General features: G+C 38.2%; 1 protein-coding gene across 6 annotated transcripts; it reads right to left on the reverse strand.

Moving 5' to 3' along the window:
• Window positions 1-742: 742 nt before the first annotated feature.
• Window positions 743-23,193, reverse strand: LOC147873608 (ribosomal protein S6 kinase alpha-5-like). 6 transcript variants are annotated; one of them, XR_015535435.1, is made up of 16 exons: window positions 22,984-23,192; window positions 20,489-20,624; window positions 19,737-19,880; window positions 18,452-18,595; window positions 17,272-17,415; window positions 15,723-15,791; window positions 14,652-14,870; window positions 12,079-12,194; window positions 11,249-11,359; window positions 10,405-10,482; window positions 7,234-7,334; window positions 6,009-6,159; window positions 5,353-5,493; window positions 2,926-3,003; window positions 2,472-2,720; window positions 743-2,106 (listed from the first exon to the last, which is right to left on the reverse strand). XR_015535435.1 is itself a non-coding variant. In XM_087350016.1 (15 exons), exons 1-14 carry the CDS (start codon window positions 23,026-23,028, stop codon window positions 2,959-2,961), a joined length of 1,614 nt encoding a protein of 537 aa, XP_087206142.1. In that variant the 5' UTR covers window positions 23,029-23,192; the 3' UTR covers window positions 743-2,106; window positions 2,926-2,958. The 6 variants fall into 6 exon arrangements, 5 of the variants coding, with proteins under 5 accessions (XP_087206142.1, XP_087206141.1, XP_087206140.1 ...); XM_087350016.1 differs by lacking the exon at window positions 2,472-2,720 and having other exon boundaries at window positions 20,519-20,624; XM_087350015.1 differs by lacking the exon at window positions 2,472-2,720 and having other exon boundaries at window positions 19,767-19,880.
• Between the last annotated feature and the right edge of the window lie 1,537 nt (window positions 23,194-24,730).

Here is a 24,730-nt window from a genome sequence, read left to right on the forward strand (position 1 = left end):
ACCCTTTCAAGAATTTCATAAATAAAATTACAATAATGAACTCATGTGAAAAATGTTTCTGTACGTCCATCATCTCACCTTTATGACATAATGTAATGGAATTTTATATGATAAAATATATTGACAGAGTACGAATATTGTCCAATGGTTATATGTGTTTTATTCATCTGAAGAACTTATTTAAGGGTTCCCAAAATTTTCAAAGCAATCTTATTTAGGACAGAGCATAAAATTTGTGTTTGTCTTATGTAAGTCTGAACTTTCTAGTTAATTTGTTTTGTCATATTCTAAACACATAAATGTGCGTATACAGAATTTTAAGGAAATCAGATGAATATTATTGTTGAAGATGTGCATAAAATATTGAACTCCACTGAGCGGTCTTTTCATTAAGCTGATAGTAGGCTGCTAAGGTGGTTAAAAATTTGACCCTCTGTAACTTTTCTTAACAAAGAGATTTTTAATTTTTATTAGACTGGTCTGCATTCTATAATGAAGACTTTCATCACCATGTTTCCACATAACAATCTTTTTATCTTATAATCAATAACAAGTTGCAATATATATTAATTTAATCACTTACTTTTGCATGCCGATATCTAGTCTCACAACTGAGACATAATGACCATGTAGAAGAGAAACTTCTCAGATGTATTCAAGCTCAGTATTTGATATAATATTTTGGTCGCATTAATTTATCAGATGTGTCTTTCGAATATACATATTCCAAATTAAAAAACTATTGATTAATGAAGTTTATTTTAATTTCATACAGTAAAATATATTTTATTATTCAGGCTTGAAACATAAAATGATGATAAACACACCTATGTTGACCATTTTTGTCATATCAGGCTCTACCAAAAATATTATTATGAAACTGTTATATTTCCAGGTGTGTCATTACTTAAGTGTTATAATAATACAGAAAGGGAATTAATGACTTTATGAATGGTGGACATGTGTAATTTGTGGTAGACAAAGTAGCCCTGTGATCGATTCTTCTGAGAGGTTTTTGGTTTTCCCCTGTCAATATCAAATTCGCTTTATTGCTGTATATTATTATGACAATTAAGTGATGACAAAACTGCAGTTTTGATCTGTTTCATAACATTATTTTGTATAAACTGTAAATAGAAAAAATGGATGAAATATATAGCAGATTTATTAAATCATTGTTTTTTTTTCTATCTTCTTCCAGATCAAATAATAAAATATATTTTCCTGTGTGAGAAAGTAATTATTATTCTGAAAGATTATATAAACTCAGTATACCAACGACTTATTTGTTAAGAGGCCTTTGTGTGAGGTTATGTACGACAGAAAAAGTGAACGCCCGCCATTTTTGAGTTCTTGTATACACGAGTATCCGCTAGAGAACTCCCATGTAACGCTCTACATGGAACATAGCCTTCATTCGGAAGTTATACTTGGTTCCAGCATTTTCTGCCCCTGCGTTTTGTGAATTGAAACCTCGGATCTGTTTACTTAACAGAAGTTTCCAGGAACGGATGGCAGGAGTTCGCGTACAGCACACTCCAAATAAAATATTACCACGGTATGTAACACAGGAAAGTCGATTTCACTACACTACACATCACTAGAAAATTAACACTGCAGAGAGTATTAGATAATTTTATATTCTTCACAACTGTTGGTCCTCTTCTAATTCTTCCACTCCTCACAGACCATCGCTTTCTGACATATAACTCGATTCATCACTGTTCACTCCATTATCTTCAATTATAATGCGTTCAATAGCGACTTCGATTATACCTTCTTGCTCGTAATAAATTTATACTAGTTTTTCCACAATCCGACATACATTCTCCCATTACTTTTGCCCAATTTCTTCGAATCTCTGGAGACAAAGATGCTCCCACTCAATAACGGACACGATTCTGACCAACTCCCAGCAAATGCTTTTGTGCTGAATGTAGAGGTCCACTTCCCTCTGTGTCATGGTATGCGTTGGTCTCATTCTTCCTGTGGGCTTGTTTACTTATAATTGAAAACCAGTGACCATGCTAGTCACCACCAGCAATTTTCCGTTCTGTCACGCCATTACTTTGCTGTGACTACAAGTTGCTCATTCAGAATTTCATCCTGAAAATAATGAACCTCATTAGCTACTGAACATCAAGTTTTTAGAATATGTCACTTATCCTGTAGGCTGTCTGTACTCTGATATGCTGCAGAATTACTGTATTATCATTGAATATAATGTAATTTTGAAACTAATTGAGGTAATTAAAATGTTTAAATTAAATAGGCTGTATAGTAATTTTCACAAATAATCATTCTTCTCGTGCATTTTCAATAACCTCACTCATTTTGCCCATTACATAATCAGACCCTACATTGACTGAGCTACCGCTCCTCTTGACCCTGAGGACTATTTTGTTTCTCTGTGATGGGCAATAAAGTGGTAAGATTCAAAGAGAACGCAGTCAGGTCAGAAAGGAACGAACCAGATGATACATGAGCAAATGCGAAGCAGCAGTGCAGTGATGTTGACATTGGAGAACTAAAAATCTCTGATAAGGACACATCCGAGAGCCGCTTCATCCACCATGATTCACGTGCTGAAATGCCATAACTATATGCTATAACCTTCACTGACATTTTGTAGAACGTACATCACTTCACATCGACGAATTAATGCTTCCGGTGATAATTCAGTTGTGTCCAAACTGTCTGAGATGGGTTGTTTTCTTAACCTGTTAATTTCAAATTTATGTCACATATTTGTCTGTATTCGTTTATATTATTGTGACAATCAAGTTATGACACGGCTGTAGCTTTACCAGTCTGATCCATAATAAAACTAAAAGGAATGGTCATTAATTTTGTTAATTTTCAACACATCTGCCTGTAAGACGTGACCTCTAATAAAGTGTCACAACTTAAAATAATATCACTTACTTCGTTTGGGCACTCCTTTGAAGTTCCTGTTCCTTATTCATTGCTTGGAATCAGGGATGGTGCTACATATAAGCATGCCTGCGATAAAGATTACAGTCACATGTAAGTAAATTAATTTGCAGAGGAACTTATTTCATTTGGTGTTTATAAGATACAAAAATGTTTCGTTGGAACGTGGTGATAAGAATATATCTTCGTGGTTGAACTCAGACTACGCCCATAAAAACTAAAAATGTATCTTTATTGTATTAGAATCTGAAGGTAGAAAATGCCTTATGTTAAAGTACATCAGTGAACCTGCCCCTGAGTTAGATCAATGTGATCCGCATAACCAACACCAGTCTATTAAGCCGTGTGTTACTGCAATCACTCGTCTCCACCGCCTGGTGCTTCCTCTGGAGTGGAAGGAGATGTGGAGGGTAGCTGGGAATTTGACAGGATGCTAACAATTCTTGTTTAAAAAAGTTACATACTGCCAATCATCTAACTAGTGGAGTATGCTGTCAGCTTCTTGAATAGAATCTGTTCCGTGGAGTTTAATGTTTATGCAAATATTCAACTTGGTTTTTCAGTAGATTTTCTTAAAACAATTCCTTGGTAGAAGGAATGAATCACCTCAAATGTGCATATTCTTAAGGGAAAAGACTATCAGTGAGGTGCCGCTATGTACTCAGACCTTTTGTAAGTGATCTCTGTTCCCCTGTACCTCAATCTTAGATTTGATATTCCTGATCAGTTGCATAAATAAACCTAAATACTCATGGGATCTGCTAACATAAAACATGTATATGAAGCCTATCTTTCTTGAATCTGTTCCACACACAGATGGAATGTTCAGTGACTTAAAAATTTGTGGGATGCAGTTTTACACAATCTTTTACATTCTCTTATGCCAGTCTTCTTTCAAGCGCTTGGAAGAGGTAAATTTGTAAATGTTTATTTTGTTCATGTGGCATCAATGAATTTCTTCAGTTAAGTCTCTTGTAATTTACGGATTTATCTTGTTTCTAATTAGGATAATATAACAGACTGTAGGGAACAGACTTTTTCTGAGAAACTAATAGTTGCTCTATTCTATTAATAGTTTAGCCCAGTAGCGAGTCATCGCCGCCTCCTTTTGGAGGTTTCATGGTCTTTGAAGCGTCCATTTATTAGTAGTGAGTGACCAGCTCACTGACTAATTGTTGCTAACCTAATAAATTATTTATGGAACCGGAAGGCTCTTAATTGTGTTCACAAGTCAGCCACTGGACACTGTCCTGAGAGAGATAAATCTAATCTATACACCCCACCCTCAATCCGAAAGAAAGGCTGGTGATCGGTGGTTAATAATGACTTTCGTGAATCTGAAGATCCCTGTGAGAATGAAGTAATATACATATATGTCTCAAGTACATGCTCAAAGAATTGAGAAATAGCAATGAAGATGTTTGTTTTCAATTATGTGGCAGATAACATTAATCAATACAGATGAATAAGTGTCCTGAGGTCAGCTTGTAAATGTCTTGCTAAGCTAGTGACGAGGCATCTGAATATTTAGTCTTACTAAATCAGTCATGTAGCAATTTTATGATATATGCATTATGTCACAATTATGTTCAGACAAACTGAAATTCCCTACATCTATGGCTTTATTATAGAGACTTATAGGAAGTAATCTGAGCGTTTGCAATTATTTTTGTACTCCAAGAGGAAATTCTGAAAATGGAACGTGCTCGAACTCACAAAGGATATTTTCCCAGCGTGAAAACTTGTCGTTGCTACGATGCGAATTACTTCTTTTTTTATTTGTACTGAACTTTATGTTTATTTTTCCACAGTCTTCTTATTTGATTATGGACACGTTCAGAAAATTATTTTGGTCAGTGATAATAAGCAAGTGCATTATTTTAGGTTAGGTTACTTTAAAAAAATCCAGGATATATATTGACAGCCGTCATCTTGTTATTGACGTAAATACGTCTATACAGAAGGGTCATTCGGCAAAAACAGCGTTAGTTACGAAGATTTGTAAGATCCAGCTGCGTTTGTGTGTTGCGTCATGCTATGTTAAGATAACAAGATGGATGACATTGAAGCTAAAAGAGTCCGATAATGATAATTTAAATACAAAGACGTATTTACGTCAGATTCTCTGAAACCGTGGTTCCACTGTCAATTTTTTTGTCTGCATTTTACCCTGACAACCATTATTATGACAGATACTGCCATTTATTCCTATAAACCCACATGAAAGTGGCTGTATGAATATTATGCTCAAATATTGGCAAAGGACCACCTCGACGTTCTTAGTTGCTATAACACCTTCAAGGCCATGTAGAACTCAGCTTCCAACGTCTGATCTAAAGGTAACTTAAGTGCCAAAAATAACACTTGTTCCTATGCACCACATAATAAGACGAGGGTCAGAGTACTATTGGTACTGACCTCAGCTCTCTTGCAACCAGTTGTATGAGCTAGAAGCTCTATTTTCAGATTCTGGACAGGATGGACGTCTTTGCTGCTGTTATAAGGTGGAACATACGGCATCTTCAGCTTTTTGCTAGCAACTTTATCCCAGTTGATACCCTGTTGAATAAGAAGATCAAGCTTTACTAATGTGGACGATAAAGCTGTTTGTGGCAAGAAATCAGAACACCCCAGTTTGAAAGATCCTTCAGTTGTGCAGAAAGTACAAGAATTTTGAAATGGTGTTATCTGTTTGGCTATAAATGTTAGTCTGTGCTTTAAGTTATTCAACAATACTTCATTTGCTGGGTGGGACGTTTGACAAAACCTCATCACGCCTTTAAGGTTTCATGTCACAGTACATAATGCACTCTCATCCTAACCTTTTACTGTCCTCAGACTCTTTGGCCTATGACATTTATTACACACGAGTTGCTCTCTGGGAATTAAAATCAAACTTTTCACTTACTCAAGTTTTGAAAGAATGAATTCATCTAGAAATAGCTTGAAGGGTCTAAAATTGTGTACTCGTTGCCGTTTTGGGGCAGTCTCTTAGTGTACAAGGCAGAGTTTAAAAGTGAAACATGTACATACAGCCTAGTATTCTGTGATAACAGACATGGGAAAGAACTCACATTGAAGAACTGATGCTGCATGATGTCCTGCTTGATGGTCTTCCCTGATGTTAACCGCTTTAATGGCATTTTCTCCAAAAGGCCTCTGACAAAACGTGACCCTATGGATGTGAAATTCTTAGGGATCGCTGGCGTCTGTTGCACAATTTTTCTGTAAAAGATAGATTCATTTTTCATTTTGCCATTAAAACATACATTCAAAATCAATCTGTATAATGCCACTCACTGTTATGCGTTCTTTGCTCGAACTGCAAATGGAGAATGCATAATGGGCTTATCACGTGTGTCCAGTCAACGCTACTCAACCCACTGGACGGAATTGGATGAAATTTATTTTGGAGGTTGTCCATTCTCCATGACCTCAATATAATACTCTAATATCCTATGAGCAGTGATAGAAAAATGATGGATGAGGAAAATCTGGTGCCTAAGGTAGGTGGTGGATTCGTTGTTGTTGTTGTTTCTTGGTTCTACAACCCAACTGAGTGTTTTTACCGCCTCCTTTTCGGAGGTTTCCTAGTGTTTGAGTGACCAACCCACTGACACTGCACAATTTCTACTCAATCATGATTTGACTGCCAGAGCCATCCAGCAGTGAATCACTAGAGACGTGGGTGAGAAATGGCCACTGAATTTTGCTTATGAAACATCTCACTCATGCTTCTAAGGTTCTTTTATATTCAGTAAATCTGCGACATGAAACCGCCACCTTCATTTCTCCTCCAAAGGAAGTTGTGATACGGATTTTTATCACCCTTAAAAATTGGTGGTGGTTTTAATACCTCTAAATGCTCGTTGCAAAGAATGTGTGAGGATATTATGTGTATATCATTATGGAATACACTTTCACAACTTGTTATAATTGGCCTATATAATATCTAATTTGCCTGCACACCTCTGAAATAGGTTATACAGGAACGAATGTAGATGGTTATGAAGCATTTCTTATCTTTTGGAATCATTTTCTTCCCTGTCTCTCGCATTAAGTTGGCATCCTGCCAAACACCTCTGTTGTAGTGACTGTAATCATGGCTGTGCTTATATATTGTTTGTTTGCCTAAGATATATTCTATGCAGGATTCAAATTTGTGCACGTGCCATACTGCCATTAAAATGGATAGTCATTTGTTAGCCATAAACCAAATTTGATACGACATTATGAAAAGCAAAATTATGATGAAAAGGAGCACATATGTGAATCTCTTTCCAAATGCTACACACTTACTGTCTGAGTTTCGTCTTGCTTTCGTCGCGTGCAATAACAAAGGGTCTGAACCCAGCCATCATTTCGTACGCGATGATCCCTACGCTCCACCAGTCCACTTCCTGCAACAATTAAATATGGAGGAAACAGCTGCAGTCAGTCATTTTCAAATCTTCACACTATCACACTTAAGAGGGTCACCAGAAATATAAACATTCTTGTATGAATTGTATTGTCCATGTTTTGGCTCCCGGTTTATATGTAATTATTCCTATGTGTGATTAGTACTCTGTCTTCATTTACCTATTCCTCGTAGGTGTCAGTTTGATTCCTAGGCTCATTAAGAACCTTAAAAATAATTTTATTAACTGTTGTTTACAATTTACATTATATAGTCATACTATTGCTTCAGCCACCACGGTGGTCTAGCGGTCAGAACGCTAGGCTTGTAATCCTGGGGTCCCGGGTTCAATTCACGGTGGTGATCAGATTTATAACTTGTCTTGGGCAAGGCAGTGGTCTAGGCATCACGGAGGTTTCCTCCGGGGGCTTCCCCGGTTTCTCCGTGGCATTCCAGCAATTACTCCACTCACACAGAAGAAGGCAATGGCAAACCACTTCTGGATCATCTACCAAGAACGTATATGAACAGGTTCCTGACAACCTGAAGGGGGTGGAGGGATTCGGTTCATAAGGACGTGTCGTCAGACAGAACACTAAAAAAAACTATTGCTTCATGTGACATTAAGAGACATCAGTATCTGAGTCAAGATATTTAACAAATTCTCAAAATTCTCAAATTCTCAAAATTCTCAAAATTCTCAAATTCTAAAAGTTCTCAAACTACAGACAGACATGGTAAAGCTAATGGAAGCATTTTCTCCAGGGTTCAGTTTTGAAAAGGAGCCTGCGATTCCTCTATGTTTGCGTTATACGTTCTGAATTTGTGTGAGTTCATTGACACTTATTTGTAACAAGTTACTGCAAATATTTATCCTCATTTTAGTTCACCAGCTCTTCATATGCAGTGTGCACACATAAATTGTTTTCCATCATACTATAATAATGCTCATGAATCAACAGGCAGAAAACTACATGAATTTCAGTGGGTTACATGATCAGATTTAATTCATTCAGATTGAAATTCCAAATCTTTATGTCTGAAGTGCAACACTCACAGTTCTTAAAATGGCGTCTTAGGTAAAAGACAATGAATGCGTGTCATCAATAGGAGAAGTGGCCTGTCCATCAGGAACGGTGTGCTGCTCTATAAGCAGCTCATCCGTCCCATGATGGATTACGCATGCCCGATCTGGAGGTCAGCTGCCCGCACCCACGTCCGGAAACTGCAAGTTCTGCAATCCAAGTGTCTTCGCATTGTTACTAACGCGCCCTGGTACGTTAGTAACAGGCAAATGCATGAGGATCTGGGGGTCCCTTTCTTTGCCGACCACATCAGAGCACTGACTGAGAGATTTGTCTCGAGGTTAGCTGGTGTGGGGAACCCCTTAGTCCGGCAACTCGGGAGGCACTCGTGCCGAACGAGGGCTGCCAGAGGTCGCCCAAGGGCAACCGAGGGCGACCGATGTTCAGCAGGCCAGCCGAGGCCGTCCCCAAAAGACGGCCAAGTCGGCACAACGAGTGGTTAGACTACTCGGCTACCCTGACTGAGGTTTTCCGTGCTTTTCCTCAGTTGTAAGGCGAATGCCAGGGTATAACTTAATAGGGGCACGGCCCGCCACCCCCCCCCGATCATGGAGGCCATCAGCTGAAGTGATCTACCCCCCATGCCGCAGAGGCCTTCAGCCGAAACGGCCCCTCCCTCTCTGGGTTCAAACCCCAGAGATCCAACCAACCAAATTCCTTTGGACAACTTGCCTGACGGGATAACCTCCCATCAGCAGCAACAGATCCCAGTTTGAATGGTCGAGGCTCCAGCCACGGCGTAACCCAGTTAGCGTCAGCAAAATTTCCGTTTTTTATATTAAGACCGTTTACCATTTCCAGCAATGCGCCTTGAGCGCAGGAATGGTGTCACCTAGGTAGGGACGATGTCTTGCGCTTGCGCAGGCCTCCGCCCTCAGTTAGCTTTTTGGTTGGTTGGTTGGTTTCCGTAGCTTCTGGAGTACATGTTTCCGGTTTCAGTACAAAGGAGATTTTCTACAAAGTTTGGAAGAGAATGTGGAATAAAAGTGTCGATGTAGAAGTGATATCAATTCTTTGATCAAACTTGCTACAATCGTAAAGGAAGGATCCCCGAGAGACCAATAGTCAGTGGGACTCATGTGGATACAACTCATAAGAGTTTCGTTTGCAGGCCACGCAAATCCACCTGGTGTGGTAGCTGACAACTAAATACCTCACACATAATAACACTCAACACTACATATAAATGTGTGGTATTGCCTGAAATTTAAAAAAATATATAAGAACTGACTTTTGCATTATGTAACTGTTTGAGGAAAAAGTAGTTTGCTATAAATTTTGGTGTGACATTCTTTAAAGATTTGAAGTCGACAAAAAATTTTCGACCAACAATGTTTTCATTTGTCAGGAAATTTTAACTGACATTAGCTAAGAATTGGGGGGGGGGGGGGCAACATGAATCCAATTACCATACAAGAGACTGTCTATATTTGAGCAAGTACTTTATACAAACATAATATTTTTGGCCTTTTCCAGACTGTGACTAACAATGTGTATCTAGACATGCTAAGGGAATTCTTCATTCCTATTTTGGAAGAACACAGTCCCAATGACATGCTGTTTGAACAAGTCTTTACTTTTCCACAAGGACGTGGTGGTTGTCTTAAATAGCAAGTTTACAGAGAACTATAATATTAGGGGTTGGTCTAACATTGGCCACATCGTTAGCCTGGCTTTACTGTCCTTGATTTATAATTTTGGGTTACATCAAAAATGCTATATAAGTGCCACCAATTTGCTAGAACTTGCTGGGAGGATAAGTTATGTAGTGACTGCGGTTACCATTTCTGACAAATGTGTATCAGTCATCGCGCACGTGAATCAATTTCAGTTTAATGGTTCTGCCTACACATGTGTCATTATGAACTCCATGGAGTTACTAATTGTGGCTCGAAACCCACTGATTTTCATAATTTGACGCTTCTTTATACTAGTCTAAAACAAAGAAATCATTTTCATTATACTGTAATGGTATAAGATACTTACCATGCTGTAACCTTTGCCCTGAATCATCTCTGGAGCCATGTAGTCACTTGTGCCGCACACTGAATAAGCACGTTTAATCTGTTGATGAAAGCAAGATTTTATTTAACTTTTACAGGAATTTGAGACACGAGGCAACTAGAAATTATCTCTCCAGCAAACACAAACAAAACTTTGGGCATGGCCAATAACAATGACGACCACTGGACACAGCTCTGAGCCAGATGCATTATCCCCATTCTTCACAAATTACTTCTGTCATCCATCTCTTAATGCTGTATTACCCTCTTCTTCTTGATTTTCCAAGTTCACACTTTCCAGTAGGTTTTCCCCACGTATATTTTGTAACTTTACTTCTCTCCTTACACATCTGGCCCTTAACTTGACTGCCCTAACAATAAGTGTGGAGCTGTACAAACTACATATTTTCTCGTAATATAATATCTGACATTGCCACTTGTTTTATCCCCTTGACATTCCAGTATTGCCATTTTTTAACACTTGTGACTGAAATTCTTCCCCCAAAGTATGTTAATGGTTTCTGAATTGAAGAATAGCAACTGTTTATGAAACTCCTAAAAAGCTATAATTATTAGAGTTCTGAACTTCTCGGTTCACCCCGTCAGACTCTAAGAACTTGATTGAACGTGATTGAGATTTACTTTCAATAAAATGTTGGTACAAAAGAAAACGCCTGAAAATGTGTGGTCTAATTTCAGGCACACGAGGCCTCTCTTGTGCCTGGATTTTCCTCAAATGAAGGGCACTGCCAGACAGACAGCGGTCCACATACAAAAAACATCAAGTAAGTAAACTGAACAAAATTCAAAGTCGATATTAAATGTACCTTTGCGTCGGGTGGAAATTCTTTGCACAGTCCGTAGTCCGTGACCGCTATATGACCTTCAGAGTCGATCAGTATATTTTCTGGTTTAAGGTCCCGATGGATTACTCCAATCTAAAAGAAAAAATTAACAAGCTCCTTAAGCATTGGGTTTTAAGAGCTGGGACATGTGGCGTTGTTACTGTGGCACTGAGATGTGGTTCCCCTATTTTGCTCTTCTGTCACGTGTCGCTCGCTCTAGCTAAGCTGTCGTACGCTGCAGGAGAGTTAACCGCCCGACCACGGCTCCCGGTTGCCTCTCGAAGGGTAAGCAAAAGTGTCAATTCTTGGATTTATCTCAATTCCCTTAATCGGACAATAACTCACTTTGTGTGTGGGTAAGAGTGGCCGTCGGAACAGAAAATCTGATGTCTCACCCAGGAAGAATTTCTGAGACACCTCGTAAGGAATTATTAATTATGTTTAACGAATACAACCATCTAAGTTCCCTGGCTGTCGGCTGCCATTTGCAATCAGATCTTTCATATAAAGGCCCCAGATGGAGCGGCGGTAGCACGGAGAGAAGCCCTGTACTCTCATCCTGCGCAGAGTTTTAATTTCGTCAGCGTTAGAGCGAGGGAGAGAAAGCGCACAGATACACAGATGCAATTATCCTTTGTCATTACTTTAGACATATTTTACAGAAATTAAAATGATTTTACTTATAGTGAAGAAATGAAGTACTGAATTAAATGGAAAATTTCTGTGGCTGCACAATTTACGTACTTGGGTTTACACAGACATATTATGGAATTTGTTGGAAATAACTATATTGGGATAGTTTGATTGCCTACCTTATGCAGGTGGTCTACGGCCAAGACTATCTCAGCGAGGTAGAGTCTAGTTGTGCTCTCTGTAAGTTTTCTCTTCCAGTTTAACAGATCCCGTAAATCGCCGCCTGGATAATAGTCTGGAACAATAATAATGAATCCTCATTAGAGTAAGGACTGTTACTGCTACTACAGGTCAATGAAGATCAGTGCGTTGCATATTCGATTTGACATCAGTGTTGCTTGAAAATGGCGCTCTGCAGAAGGCTGAAAACTGAAAGAATGTTCACAAAGAAGCAACGGATTCTTCCCCCCAGACTAATAAAATCAGAATGAGACGAAATATTACAAAGTTAGCAAAGTAATGGCGAACTAAGTGCTAACAGATGCTTCGATATTGCACATAAGAACGGCTCTGCGCCTGCGCAGGTCGGTACATCTCTTTCGAAGTCGAGTCAAATAGCTGTTTAGACACCATTTTGTAATTACTTTTCACGGATCCAACAGTAAATCAGATTGACCAAAGAAAGTGGAATGGATAAAAATGCAAGTCCTATCGATAATATGATTTAAAATATCAATTAGATAGATAGATATTTCCTGTAACTCCTAAGTGCAGCATAGGGCCTCATTCCGTAGGTTTTACAGTCTTTAAGGCGTGCATTTAAGAATAGTGAATGACTAGCTCACTGACTCTGCACGAATTCTATTTACTCCTGATTTGACTGCCAGAGTCATCTATCAGTTAAACAGTAAATCAGGAGAGAATTAGGTGAGAAATGACCGCTGAATTTTGCTCACGAGACATCTCGTATCATGCTCGTAAGGTTCTTTTACATGCCATAAATCTACGACATGGGACCGCCGGCTTTACTTCCCCTCCGAAGGAAGTTGTGCTACGGATTTTTATCACCCTTAAAAATTAATCGATCTCGGCCGGGATTGAACCCGCGAACCTTCGGTCCACTGGCGAGCGCGCTAACCACCAATTACGTTTCTCAAATAATAAATGTTATTGAACATAAATATGTTTTACTAAATCCAATGATATAGAGTAGGTATGCCAATGTTAGTGATTATGATATAAATCCATTAAGTTCAGGTAATACGTGTATTATTATTTGTGCACGTTTAGGTTGGCAGTTGGTCTATGAAGATGGTTTTTATAACTTGTGTTAATATCGATTATTTTTCAATTTGTCTGAGAAACCTTTAGGTAATTTAACAGAATGTTTATTCACAAGGATGAGGTAACATTTCTAGCCTTAAATGGACTTCTAGACGAATTTCTTGGTTTTTGTGACTGGCCATGATTCTAAAGATTTTCTTTTATAAGAAAATTGTTTTGTAGTTAGACGGATCATCTCCAAAAATGATTGTATGCTTCAATATAGAGCGAATCAATGTGAATTACATTGATTGCAGTGTGTAAATGGTGATAATATGAAACATTTGTCCAATGATATAACATGCCCTACTTAATATGACTCATTTAATCAATATTATTCTTCCAGTGTAGGTTATTATTATTCTGTAGGCCGAGGAATTTTTATTTGATGACTGTTCTGTACATTCTCCATTACATCCAATGCCTACATCAAATCTTACAAGCAATAAAGTAGAAGTGAGACGGAAACCATCTACTGTACCTTGAACTTCCTACTCCAAATGGTGAGCAATGACACATGGAATTCTAAATTTCATGGACTTCACTTTTCAAAACGTACATAAAGGACCTTCCGTGAACAATTAAAACCTTATCAGAACCAATCATATTCATTGATGTCACTAGTGCCATATTTCTTAATAAAAGTTTGATGATTCCTATACATTGAGTAATTCGGTTCTCTCATAAGAATAAATTGAATACTGTAAAAAATCTATTCCTAAGTTTACATAAAAAAATTAATAAAGTTGGTAAATGCTATTCGCAATAATGCTTGCTGAATCAGTTTCAAGTTTGTCCTTGAATACTGCTCAAATGTAATTTAAACAATAAGACTTCATGATTTACTTAGTCAGTTGCTTTTGCTAGATCACAGAACAACGTAAGAAAAGAAGTTGACCCCAGAACACCAGCTGTTTTTCACTTACATCAAGAGGAACCACGATTATCATAGTATCCATGACAAACATTCAAAGAACTCATAGAAATGGCCGCCAATGTTAAACATAGCAACCATCTTTAACAAATTAGGACTTTGATAGTTCCCACTTTTGGCAAGAGATGGCATCAACTCAGTGTCCACCTCACGACTTTCCTCATTTATAATTTTGTTATCACCGCTTGTGGGATATTCAAAAGTGCGATCTTGAGGTCGTGCAGAATGGCACAGCATCTATATAAAAAATTTTCTCAATCCGTCCGGTGGTTCTCGAGTGGAATCAACTTGACAGATAGACTGAAGTACAGACATGACTAATCAATAATTCGTTCTCGCCATGCACTTCGTGCAAGCAATGCATAACAATTAAAGTACTGTCAATGTGCTCTGTTCCGGCAACTCTCCTCTCCCGTTGCACTGACCGACCACCGCAATTTTGTTCTCTACTTCGTTTCTCAGATATCGTGGAAGATTACTTACTAACATACTTACCCACTGCGAGCCACAGATTTGATTCTCTCTGGAAGGTGTAGTGGAGTCCCACTAGGAACGGGACGTTCGTAACTCTTTCATGCACAGCATATTCTGTTCTAAACTTTTGAGGACCATTTCTTTCACCCATGCTCCGGGAGATATTTATCATCTTCATGGCGTATAGTGCCCCGCTGTCTACACCGCCGTTCTTCTGAGCAAGGTAAACTTCTCCAAACGCTATAAAATTATACAGTTATTAAATGTAAATATATTTAGAACTGGACATAAGATCAGGAAGGCACGTCCAACATTACTGAAACCAGTCGCTCAATAAATGTCGACGTCAGTGTTACAGTGCACAGTTATATTACATGCTGCTATCTGCTTAACAAAGGGCCCTAATATTTGTAAACTTTCCCTCAACAAAGGTTAGAATTGTTTGTACTATCAGAGATTGATAACTAAAAGAGAATTTTTAGGATTTAAGATTTTGAGTGCGGAGAGACTGAAGATTGCTGTCGTCTCGTTTGTTGTCCTGATGATGGAGGGAGCAAATACCTCTGAAACGTCGGTAAACTACACGGCGCAACAAACCAGAAGGCAGCCATCTTCTAAAAGAAAGTTGTCAATACACGTTTCGTGTGGGCCCAGTATTCAAGAGGCAGTTGAAGCACACGCCACAGGTGATGGCATTTGACGTTCGAATTGATTAGAGCACGTAATTTCCTGAGGCTGCTATTAACGGCTCTAGAGCGTGACACGAACAGGACGTAATCCCACTTAACTCTGTGGCATTTCATTCATAATTATAACTCAAATTGTACTTGAAACCTCTTTGGAGGTTATGTGTCAAAGTCACACGAACTCCATTCAGGATTTCGTTAATAAGCGACTTTGTCACTACACAATTCATTGTTAACAGGCTTCAGGCGGACGCGGTTCAGTTAACATTCAGATACAAAGAATTCTCTTCAACTGAATACCGTTTGGGTCTACACCAATTAAACCTCTAAGTCTGAGCAAGTTAGTTGGTTATAGACAGAAAAATGCATAACATTTTTGCCGAGAGTTAGCAGAATTTGTACTCACTTCCTTTTCCCAGACGCATGAGCGGCTTGAAGTCCCGTAATTTCGGAAGGTGAGGCCCAGAAAGTCGGACTGTAACAAAGCATCACAATTACAGACATGATCTAAGTGGCCTGTCTTTGTTCTTCATGAGTGAATGTAGCAATTTATGCAGTAAACGACGTAATTCGCCACTGAACGGATTGTCCATTTTGATCAGGGAGGAACACCGCCTCAAATGGTGTATCGATCCCGATCTATGAAATCAAAGTCTATAAGATCTCCACGTGGTTTGTTTAACTGTAATCAGGAACTTCTTTGTCTCTCTGTTTGTTATCTGAAAACCCAATTACTGAAACATACGAACATTTGTGTTCTGTGGGTGCGAAACTTGGTCTCTCTCAGAAAGAGAAGAACACAGATTGAGGTGTTTGAGAACAGGGTGCGTGGGAAAATATTTGGAGCTGAGAGGGATGAATCAGTTGGAACTGGAGAAAACTGCGTAATGAGGAGCTTCATAATTACTTTCAATAATTAATATTAGGCTTACAAAATCAAATAGGATGAGGAGTGTGGGGCATGTAGCACAGATGGGACTATAAGAAATGCATTTAAAGTTTTTCTTTGGGAATCCTGAGGGGATAAATGGACTCATACGCGTAGATGCGGAAGATATTATTATACAGATCTTAAGGAAGGAGAGTTGTGTGGTGCAGGACAGGGACTGCATTTAGATTTGGTGAACACGACTATGAATGATCGAGTTTTATGAAACACAGGATATTTCACTGCTGGCTGAGCAACTACTAGATTCCCGATAAGGGCTACGCTGAAGTTGTCAAATTAAACAGCCCTTTACAGCGCTCACGATCAAGCATTCAATTGTACCAAGAGCAATGGAATAAAAATTATGTATGAAATATATAAGACTCCTAGATACTTTAAAGCAGTGGTATTCAATCTTTTTTGTTCGCATACCCCGAGATATAATTTCTCTTCAACCTTGTACCCCCAAAGTTGTTGGTGTTTAATTCAACATATACATAGTATGTAATCTACATCTATAATAAGTTAAATAAATTACATTACTGATTAATGAGGGTTTATCATAAAATAATTTTTTTTTTAAATTTCACGTACCCCTAAGATGTCTCCGTGAACCCCCGGGAGTACGCGTACCTCAGGTTGATTGCCACTGCTTTAAAGCACTGAAGGTAACTCAACAAAAATCTGGAAAAATGATTTTTTACAATATGAAACGATCTATAAATTCCCTGATTTACAACTAAAAATCGGGCGGTAGCCTACGTCCCTAATAACAGCTCTTGCGTAAAGAATCCATCCTCAGTAACTACCAATCCACACAGGCTTACAAAGTATGTCCCTAAAAACTTTACTTTATAAAAAGAGAATAGACTATAAAGCCAGTTAGCTCATGATCTCTACCATTCGCAAGTCTTTTTGGCACAAGGAACGAAGTGGCCCGATATCAAACATCTTATTGCCTGTCTCTCATGAGTCAATTCATGCCGCAGATGTTTATTAATACCTCGTTTCCTAGAAGCGATCATACCTGGGGGTCTAATTAGTTTGACCTCTTCACCTTTTTGCAATGGTTTCTTGTTCATTTGATGCTTGATCAGTGCCCGATGTTTCTGATCATCTTTGACGGCGTCCTGGAACTTCTTGTAGTCTCCCTTACATACATTTCTAGCATCTAAATGCGCAAAAGCAATGTAATATTAGACATTCATCCACGTTTACAGTACTTCTAGATACTTTATAATAATGTTCAAAGGTGCCTCTAGAGAATGCGAGTGAAAATGAAATTTTTGCAGTTTTAAGCAAGCCTGAAATAGCTTCAGTCGTATACCAATCCACAACCCCTGTAACTGTTTGACTTGAAATTTGAACTGGCCAGAAGATCATGGGTGAAGGCCCCCCCCCCCCCCCCCCCCCCCGCTAGCAAGCCATATGTGGTGGTTCCCTCGCCAGCAAGGGATCTGGTATGCAGGTCAAAACACATGGCATTACTCGAGTGGATATAGTCGACAGCGGGCTTTCAGACAGTAAACCAAACTTTTGTACCAGTTAGGGAAATAGTGTATAAGATTTTCTTTAATTTCAAAATAAAATTATTCGGTTTCTTAAATCTGTTGTTCCTGTATTTATTGATGTACATAAAAATTACCACGTCAACCATGAGGTGATCCTTGTTATAACTATCTCTTTCTGCAAGAACAGAGAAGGTAAAAGTAGTGAGGAAGGATAGTTATAGTCGAAAGTTACTGTCCTGTAGTAACATTTTCCTCAAGCGTTTGTTTATAAACAAATTCAGTTCATAGATATATAATATATATATATATCTATATAATAGACGAATGCTTTAGAAATAAAAAATTATGAATATGAAAATGTTGCTCTGTTCTCCCACACTGACATATTTCGTTGATACTGAGTCAATATCAAACGTTCCTAAAGTGCGTCACGTAATTAGTAGTAAGCATGTTCACGTAATTTATGCAATATAACTAAAATTAAATCTTTTATGCTACAGAGAACTGCCCATTACATAGAACACAAACTTATGTGTATAGACAAATATACTAATAGACTATAAAGCGAATTAGCTCAGGTCTTGTTGGCACAAGGAACTAAGTCGCCCGATATCAAACATCTTATTGCGTGTCTCTCATGAGTCAATTCATGCCGCAGCGGTTTATTAATACCTCGTTTCCTAGAAGCGCTCATACCTGGGGGTCTAATTAGTTTGACCTCTTCACCTTCTTGCAATGGTTTCTTGTTCATTTGATGCTTGATCAGTGCCCGATGTTTCTGATCATCTTTGACGGCGTCCTGGAACTTCTTGTAGTCTCCCTTATATACATTTCTAGCATCTAAATGTGCAAAAGCAATGAATATTAGACATTCATCCACGTTTACAGCACTTCTAGATACTTTATAACAATGTTCAAAGGTGCCTCTACAGAATGCGAGTGAAAATGTACTTTTTGCAGTTTTAAGAGAGCTAGATATAGCTTCAGTTGAAAGTAACTCTCCTGTAGTAGCCTGCAGCCCGAAGATTGAACACCGTTAATAGTGACGCCGTCCTTAGGAAACCATCTTGAACCAGTTGCATTCATGTTACAGGCTAACATAAATATTTTCCTAAAATCCGTATTTATTCTATTATCTGACGTCCACCTCGGTCTTACGTCCTAATTACATGCCCGGTCAGGTGTAACATAACATAACCTAAACTAACCTAACCTACCTTTCAATCCCCCCAGTATACCAAGAGATCTTCATAACCAGACAAGATTTATGTTTTTGTGCCTTCTTAATTCGTTGTTCTTAGGAACAAACATTTTCCTCAAGTATTTGTTTATAAACAAATTCAGTTCACGGTCATTCCTCTTATAACAGACGAATGATTTAGAAATAAAAAATGATGAATATGAAAATATTGCTCTGTTCTCCCACACTGATATATTTCGTTGATACTCAGTCAATAGCAAACGTTCCCAAAGTGCGTCACGTAATTAGTAGTAAGCATGTTCACGTAATTCATGCAATATTACGAAAATTAAATCTTTTATGCCACAGAGAACTGCCTATTACATAGAACACAAATTTATGTGTATAGACAAATATACTAATAGACCATAAAGCCAGTTAGCTCGTGATCTCTACCATTCGCAAAAGTCTTTTTGGCACAAGGAACGAAGTGGCCCGATATCAAACATCTTATCAAATCTAAAACTTCTTGACGATGGTGAAGAGTCAATTGAATAAAAATTTGTCTATCTCCGGAGATAGGGATTAGCTCTATCTAGTGGGCCCAACTGTGTAGGAACCTGAAGACGGAGATAGAGTCCCATCTCCGAAACGTAGTTTTACGTTTTATATTTAGTAGACGGTGGATAATATCCAAGAAAATTTTTGTTCAATTGATCAAACATCTTATTGCGTGTCTCTCATGAGTCAAATCATGCCTCAGCGGTTTATTAATACCTCGTTTCCTAGAAGCGCTCATACCTGAGGGTCTAATTAGTTTGACCTCTTCACCTTTTTGCAATGGTTTCTTGTTCAATTGATGCTTGATCAGTGCCCGGTGTTTCTGATCATCTTTGACGGCTTCCTGGAACTTCTTGTAGTCTCCCTTATATACATTTCTAGCATCTAAATGTGCAAAAGCAATGTAATATTAGACATTCATGCACGCTTACAGCACTTCTGGATATTTTAAAACAATGTTCAAAGGTGCCTCTACAGAATGCGAGTGAAATTAATATTTTGCAGATTTAAGCAAGCCAGAAATAGCTTCAGTCGAAAGTTACTATCCTGTAGTAACATTTTTCTCAAGTGTTTGTTTATAAACAAATTCAGTTCACAGCCATTCCTCTTATAATAGACGAATGCTTTAGAAATAAAGAATGATGAATACGAAAATATTGCTCTGTTCTCCCACACTGATATATTTCGTTGATACTCAGTCAATAGCAAACGTTCCCAAAGTGCGTCACGTAATTAGTAGTAAGCATGTTCACGTAATTCATGCAATATAACGAAAATTAAATCTTTTATGCTACAGAGAACTGCCCATTACATAGAACACAAATGTATGTGTATAGACAAATATACTAATAGACCATAAAGCCAATTAGCTCAGGTCTTGTTGGCACAAGGAACGAAGTGGCCCGATATCAAACATCTTATTGCGTGTCTCTCATGAGTCAATTCATGCCGCAGCGGTTTATTAATACCTCGTTTCCTAGAAGCGCTCATACCTGGGGGTCTAATTAGTTTGACCTCTTCACCTTTTTGCAATGGTTTCTTGTTCAATTGATGCTTGATCAGTGCCCGGTGTTTCTGATCATCTTTGACGGCGTCCTGGAACTTCTTGTCGCCAAGCTTAGCGCGATCCTGGAAAAGAGGAGAATGTCTGGCATTAGTCACCGACAGACACGGCTCATGCGCAGTTATCGCACTGACAGAGTTACGGAACTCTAACCTTGACGTTTGGGCTGTTCAACAGTTGTAAACAACAGATAAATAGGACGACCGCCATCTTCGAGTCCTTACGTATCCAGGGACGCGCTACAAGAAGTCCTTCATGCAAGATTTGAGGTTATCACGGCGGTGACAATATTGATTTTGTTACTTGGTGGGTTCTGGCGCCGTGTGGACTGGTCAGTAGATACTGATGTTTCGGAGAAGCGTACTGTCTTCATCTTCAGGGGTTTTACGAAACGTTAGCATTCACCGGCTAGTTCACATGGCGCCAATACCCAGCAGAGCATCGTTATCCCTAATGCGTGTGAAATGTCCAGTACAGCCTTCCTTCAGAAGTTAATAGTCGCCTAGCTGTAGTGAAAGTCCAACGTTCACTAAATTTTCCAGCACTAATAACTCTCCTGAGCCACCTGAATCCCCTCCACACATCATTTTTAATGTTACCCTCCAGTTTGTGCGTCGTCTCGCAAGTGATCTCCCATTTATAATCTCTTCTGTATATGCTGCATGTTCTGCCCGTCTTATCCTGCTTGATTTATTATTCTAATACTATTTGGAACCTCTTTTTAGTTGAATTTGAAAGAAGTAATAATTTCTGCATAAATTCTGCATTCGGTATGATTGTCATAACCAATGCCACTGCCACCGGGTAAAAACCAATTTGCAGTCAATAATAAATAATAATAATAAACCAATGCAAAATGGAAAGATACGCGTTAAGTTTATCTGGAGATACGATTACAACATGCCTTTTAATTCGACATGTAATATTATTTCTTGGTAAATAATTACAACCTAGCGAAGACGGGAAATTGTATATGACAATGTTACGTATACAAAGCCTATAGTTAAATTCATACACTTCTCTTCACACATCGTCTGAATTATTTTACTAAGCTGACGTGGAGCAGTACATGATATGACACGGTAATTTCTTTTTCAGTCTACTAGGGGCGCTAAGAACGCGCATGCGCGAAGCATATACGGACATAATAGACACTACTCAAGGAAGATTTATTTCGTTTTATATTTGCGCTGCTGTTTCAAATGTCTTCCTGCTCTCGCTCTATGTTGTTTGGTCGCTATATCCATGTAAACGTAGTTGTACATTTACGATTGTTGCAGAAAAAAACAACTAATTTCTGTTGTTGAGCGACAAGCCATTTATCTTCGATATCAAGGCAGTAACGCACAGTTTGTTTCATTTCATGTTTTATTAACGACCTTCTGTTCCATGTTATCTTTCATAAATGACAATTTTGTCCCATATTAACTTTCATAAATAAACTTGAATGTAAATGTCGATAAAGTTACATAACCTACAAGAAATAAACCTAACCACGATCACACTTTGAAGGACACATTTTGTGCTGTAATTTGTTTAATTGCTAACCCGTAGATGGGCTATTGAAACATGTGCTCTCATGTCATGGGATTGTTATCTACACGGTAATTGAGAAAACTTCGCAAATAACAATTACCTATGTGTGCGAATGGTTGTGAAGCTACTGCATTCGTCTGAGCTTTGTGTCCTAGAGCAATGCATGAAGGTAAGTCATGATGTAGGAAATTTACTTAGACTTTAATGTGATGAGCTTGACTAAAATATCTGAACATAATTCCAAATTTAGTTAAATTCTGGCAACATTAATGGCTACTTCACGTGAATATGTACATACATGTCTATACGAATCTCGATTGTATCTCGATAAACATTTATCATGCAAAAATATTGTACCGAACTTAAATTGTTTAGAGAAACTGAAACCAGATTTAATTCGTATTTCCTCTTAGCTTTAAGTATTACAGCTTTGGAGGTAACTCAAATTTGTTGTCATAACCCATGATTCGTTCCGCTGACTCACGGCGATGTTCAGTTCAAAATATCTGGTCACTGCTTCCCATCCTACGTCTGATGATTCCAGCGTTCTGTCTACTGAAGCCCCATTTTAAAAAATAATCTGTAATTTTCAGTTAGGTCTCCCAAGTGTGCTACATTCACCGCCCATTCCATCACTGTAATAGAGTTTGTTAAATACTAAAATTTATATTTACACTTTTCCTCCCACTTCTCTGTTGTTTCCGTGTGGGTGTACAGTCTGATGATACAGAAGCTGTTATAGCCACAAAGAGAATGTATACAGACACATATAAGGGTGTTATAAATACAGGAGCTGTAAAATTCATTTATAGGAGTGAATGCAGCAATGTTGTAGGCACTTCTAGCTTAACAGAATCTACAGAAGGCTGCTCTTTCATTATAACTTACGGGAATCCGGCGGGATGGCGTACAAGGGTGGATTACTGCGTTCATCGTCGTCAATACATCACACAATATATGGAATTCTTTTATGCACCGTATTATATTTTATTCTGTTCTTTGTATGCAGTTCTATTGAATCTTTCACTCTGACTTTTGAAACGTCTTCCTGCTCTCGCACCACATCGCACACCATGGAAACGAAGTTGTTAATATCAACAATGGCTGAGAGCAACAAATCTTGTGTCGGTTGTTGACACAACAGCTTAACAATTACGGAGCATTCTCTGCATAGTTTCGTTACGAGTCGAGTTACTGAACGAAGTAAACACTACGCACGAAAGATGTCGCCAGCTACGAGTCGAGTTACTTGAATGAAGTAAACACTACGCACGAAAGATGTCGCCAGTACCCACGAACTTGATTCTGAGCCTACACTGACATAAAATGTTGTGTGGGAAGGTTAAATAGCGAATGTTTGGGCTGTGAATATGGTCTGATAATCCATGAACCACAAACGAGATGATTTTCAGTGTACCAAATTGTCAGTGAAGCAAAGATTTTTTCAATATCTTCAAAAGATGTGATGATTAACTAAAACAGGATTATTTTTTGACGTAAATACGTCTATACGGAAGGGTCATTCGGCCAAAACAGCGTTAGTTACGAAGATGTGTAAGATCCAGCGCCGAGTCACCTTTAAACGTTCATTTCTCAGGAATGGCAAGATCAGTAAATAAATACCTTTAAGAATCTAATGTATTTTATTGTAATTATAATTGTTTTACATTTATTGTAATTTTAATGAAGCAATGTGTGCAATTTTCAATGCATCTGGCGCGTTAAGCGCCCGCCTCTCGAAAACCGTAAGAGATGGATCGGATATATCGCATTAGAAATACGTATTACCTCTTGAGCTTTCCATATCTGTTTTCAGATTTTACATGCCACAAATGGTTTAGGTTCTACAAACATTTATTTATAAAAATAAAGGCGCATCGCATTTCACGCTACTGTTGTGTTTGTGTGTTGCGTCATACTATGTAGACATAACAAGATGGATGACATTGAAGCTAAAATAGTCCGTAGTGCAGAATAAATTAGACAGTACAGAAAACGTAAAAAATTGAAGTATTAAATAATGAACCTGAAGTTCCAAAAAAATACCAAAAACCAATGATGAACGTGGATAGTCAAATAATCATTGTCTTAATCAAACTATTTACTCAATTGTAAAGCATGTATAAAGGGAATATTTAGAATAAAGCTAATATATGAACTCCCTTCAATTGTATTTATTGCTTAAATATAATTTAAATACAAAGACGTATTTACGTCTGATTCTCCGGAATCGTCGTTCCACTGACAACTTTTTCTCTTGTTAAAGAGCAAAGACCAGACTTCTTTTACACTCAATTTTGATTCTTAAGCTTGGTTTACTACAGCTGCCAGCTATATTTGTATAATTTTATCATTGTTCAGGGTTCTTCCACAGAAAATAACCTGATAGTGCTACAGATTTTTTGGACAGACGATTCCGTGAAAGAGTATTTTTAAATAGCCTCTGCACTTCATGACAGACTTATCAAAACTAACTTAGCCAATAAGAAAACAGTTCACCTTTCGTGGATGGATGCCATGGTCAGAGTAAGAACTCTACAATCATTGGAAAGTGTCTGGCCTCTTATTCATGATAAATTGTGTGAACAATTCAAACCCATCTTTATCCTTCAGTGCAAACAAGGACAGTATTGTT

The sequence above is a fragment of the Zootermopsis nevadensis genome, unplaced genomic scaffold (genome assembly GCF_977971745.1).
Source record: "Zootermopsis nevadensis isolate Lab colony 2312 unplaced genomic scaffold, Znev_1.0 Znev_ptg000017l, whole genome shotgun sequence".
Taxonomy (NCBI): Eukaryota; Metazoa; Arthropoda; class Insecta; order Blattodea; family Termopsidae; genus Zootermopsis; species Zootermopsis nevadensis.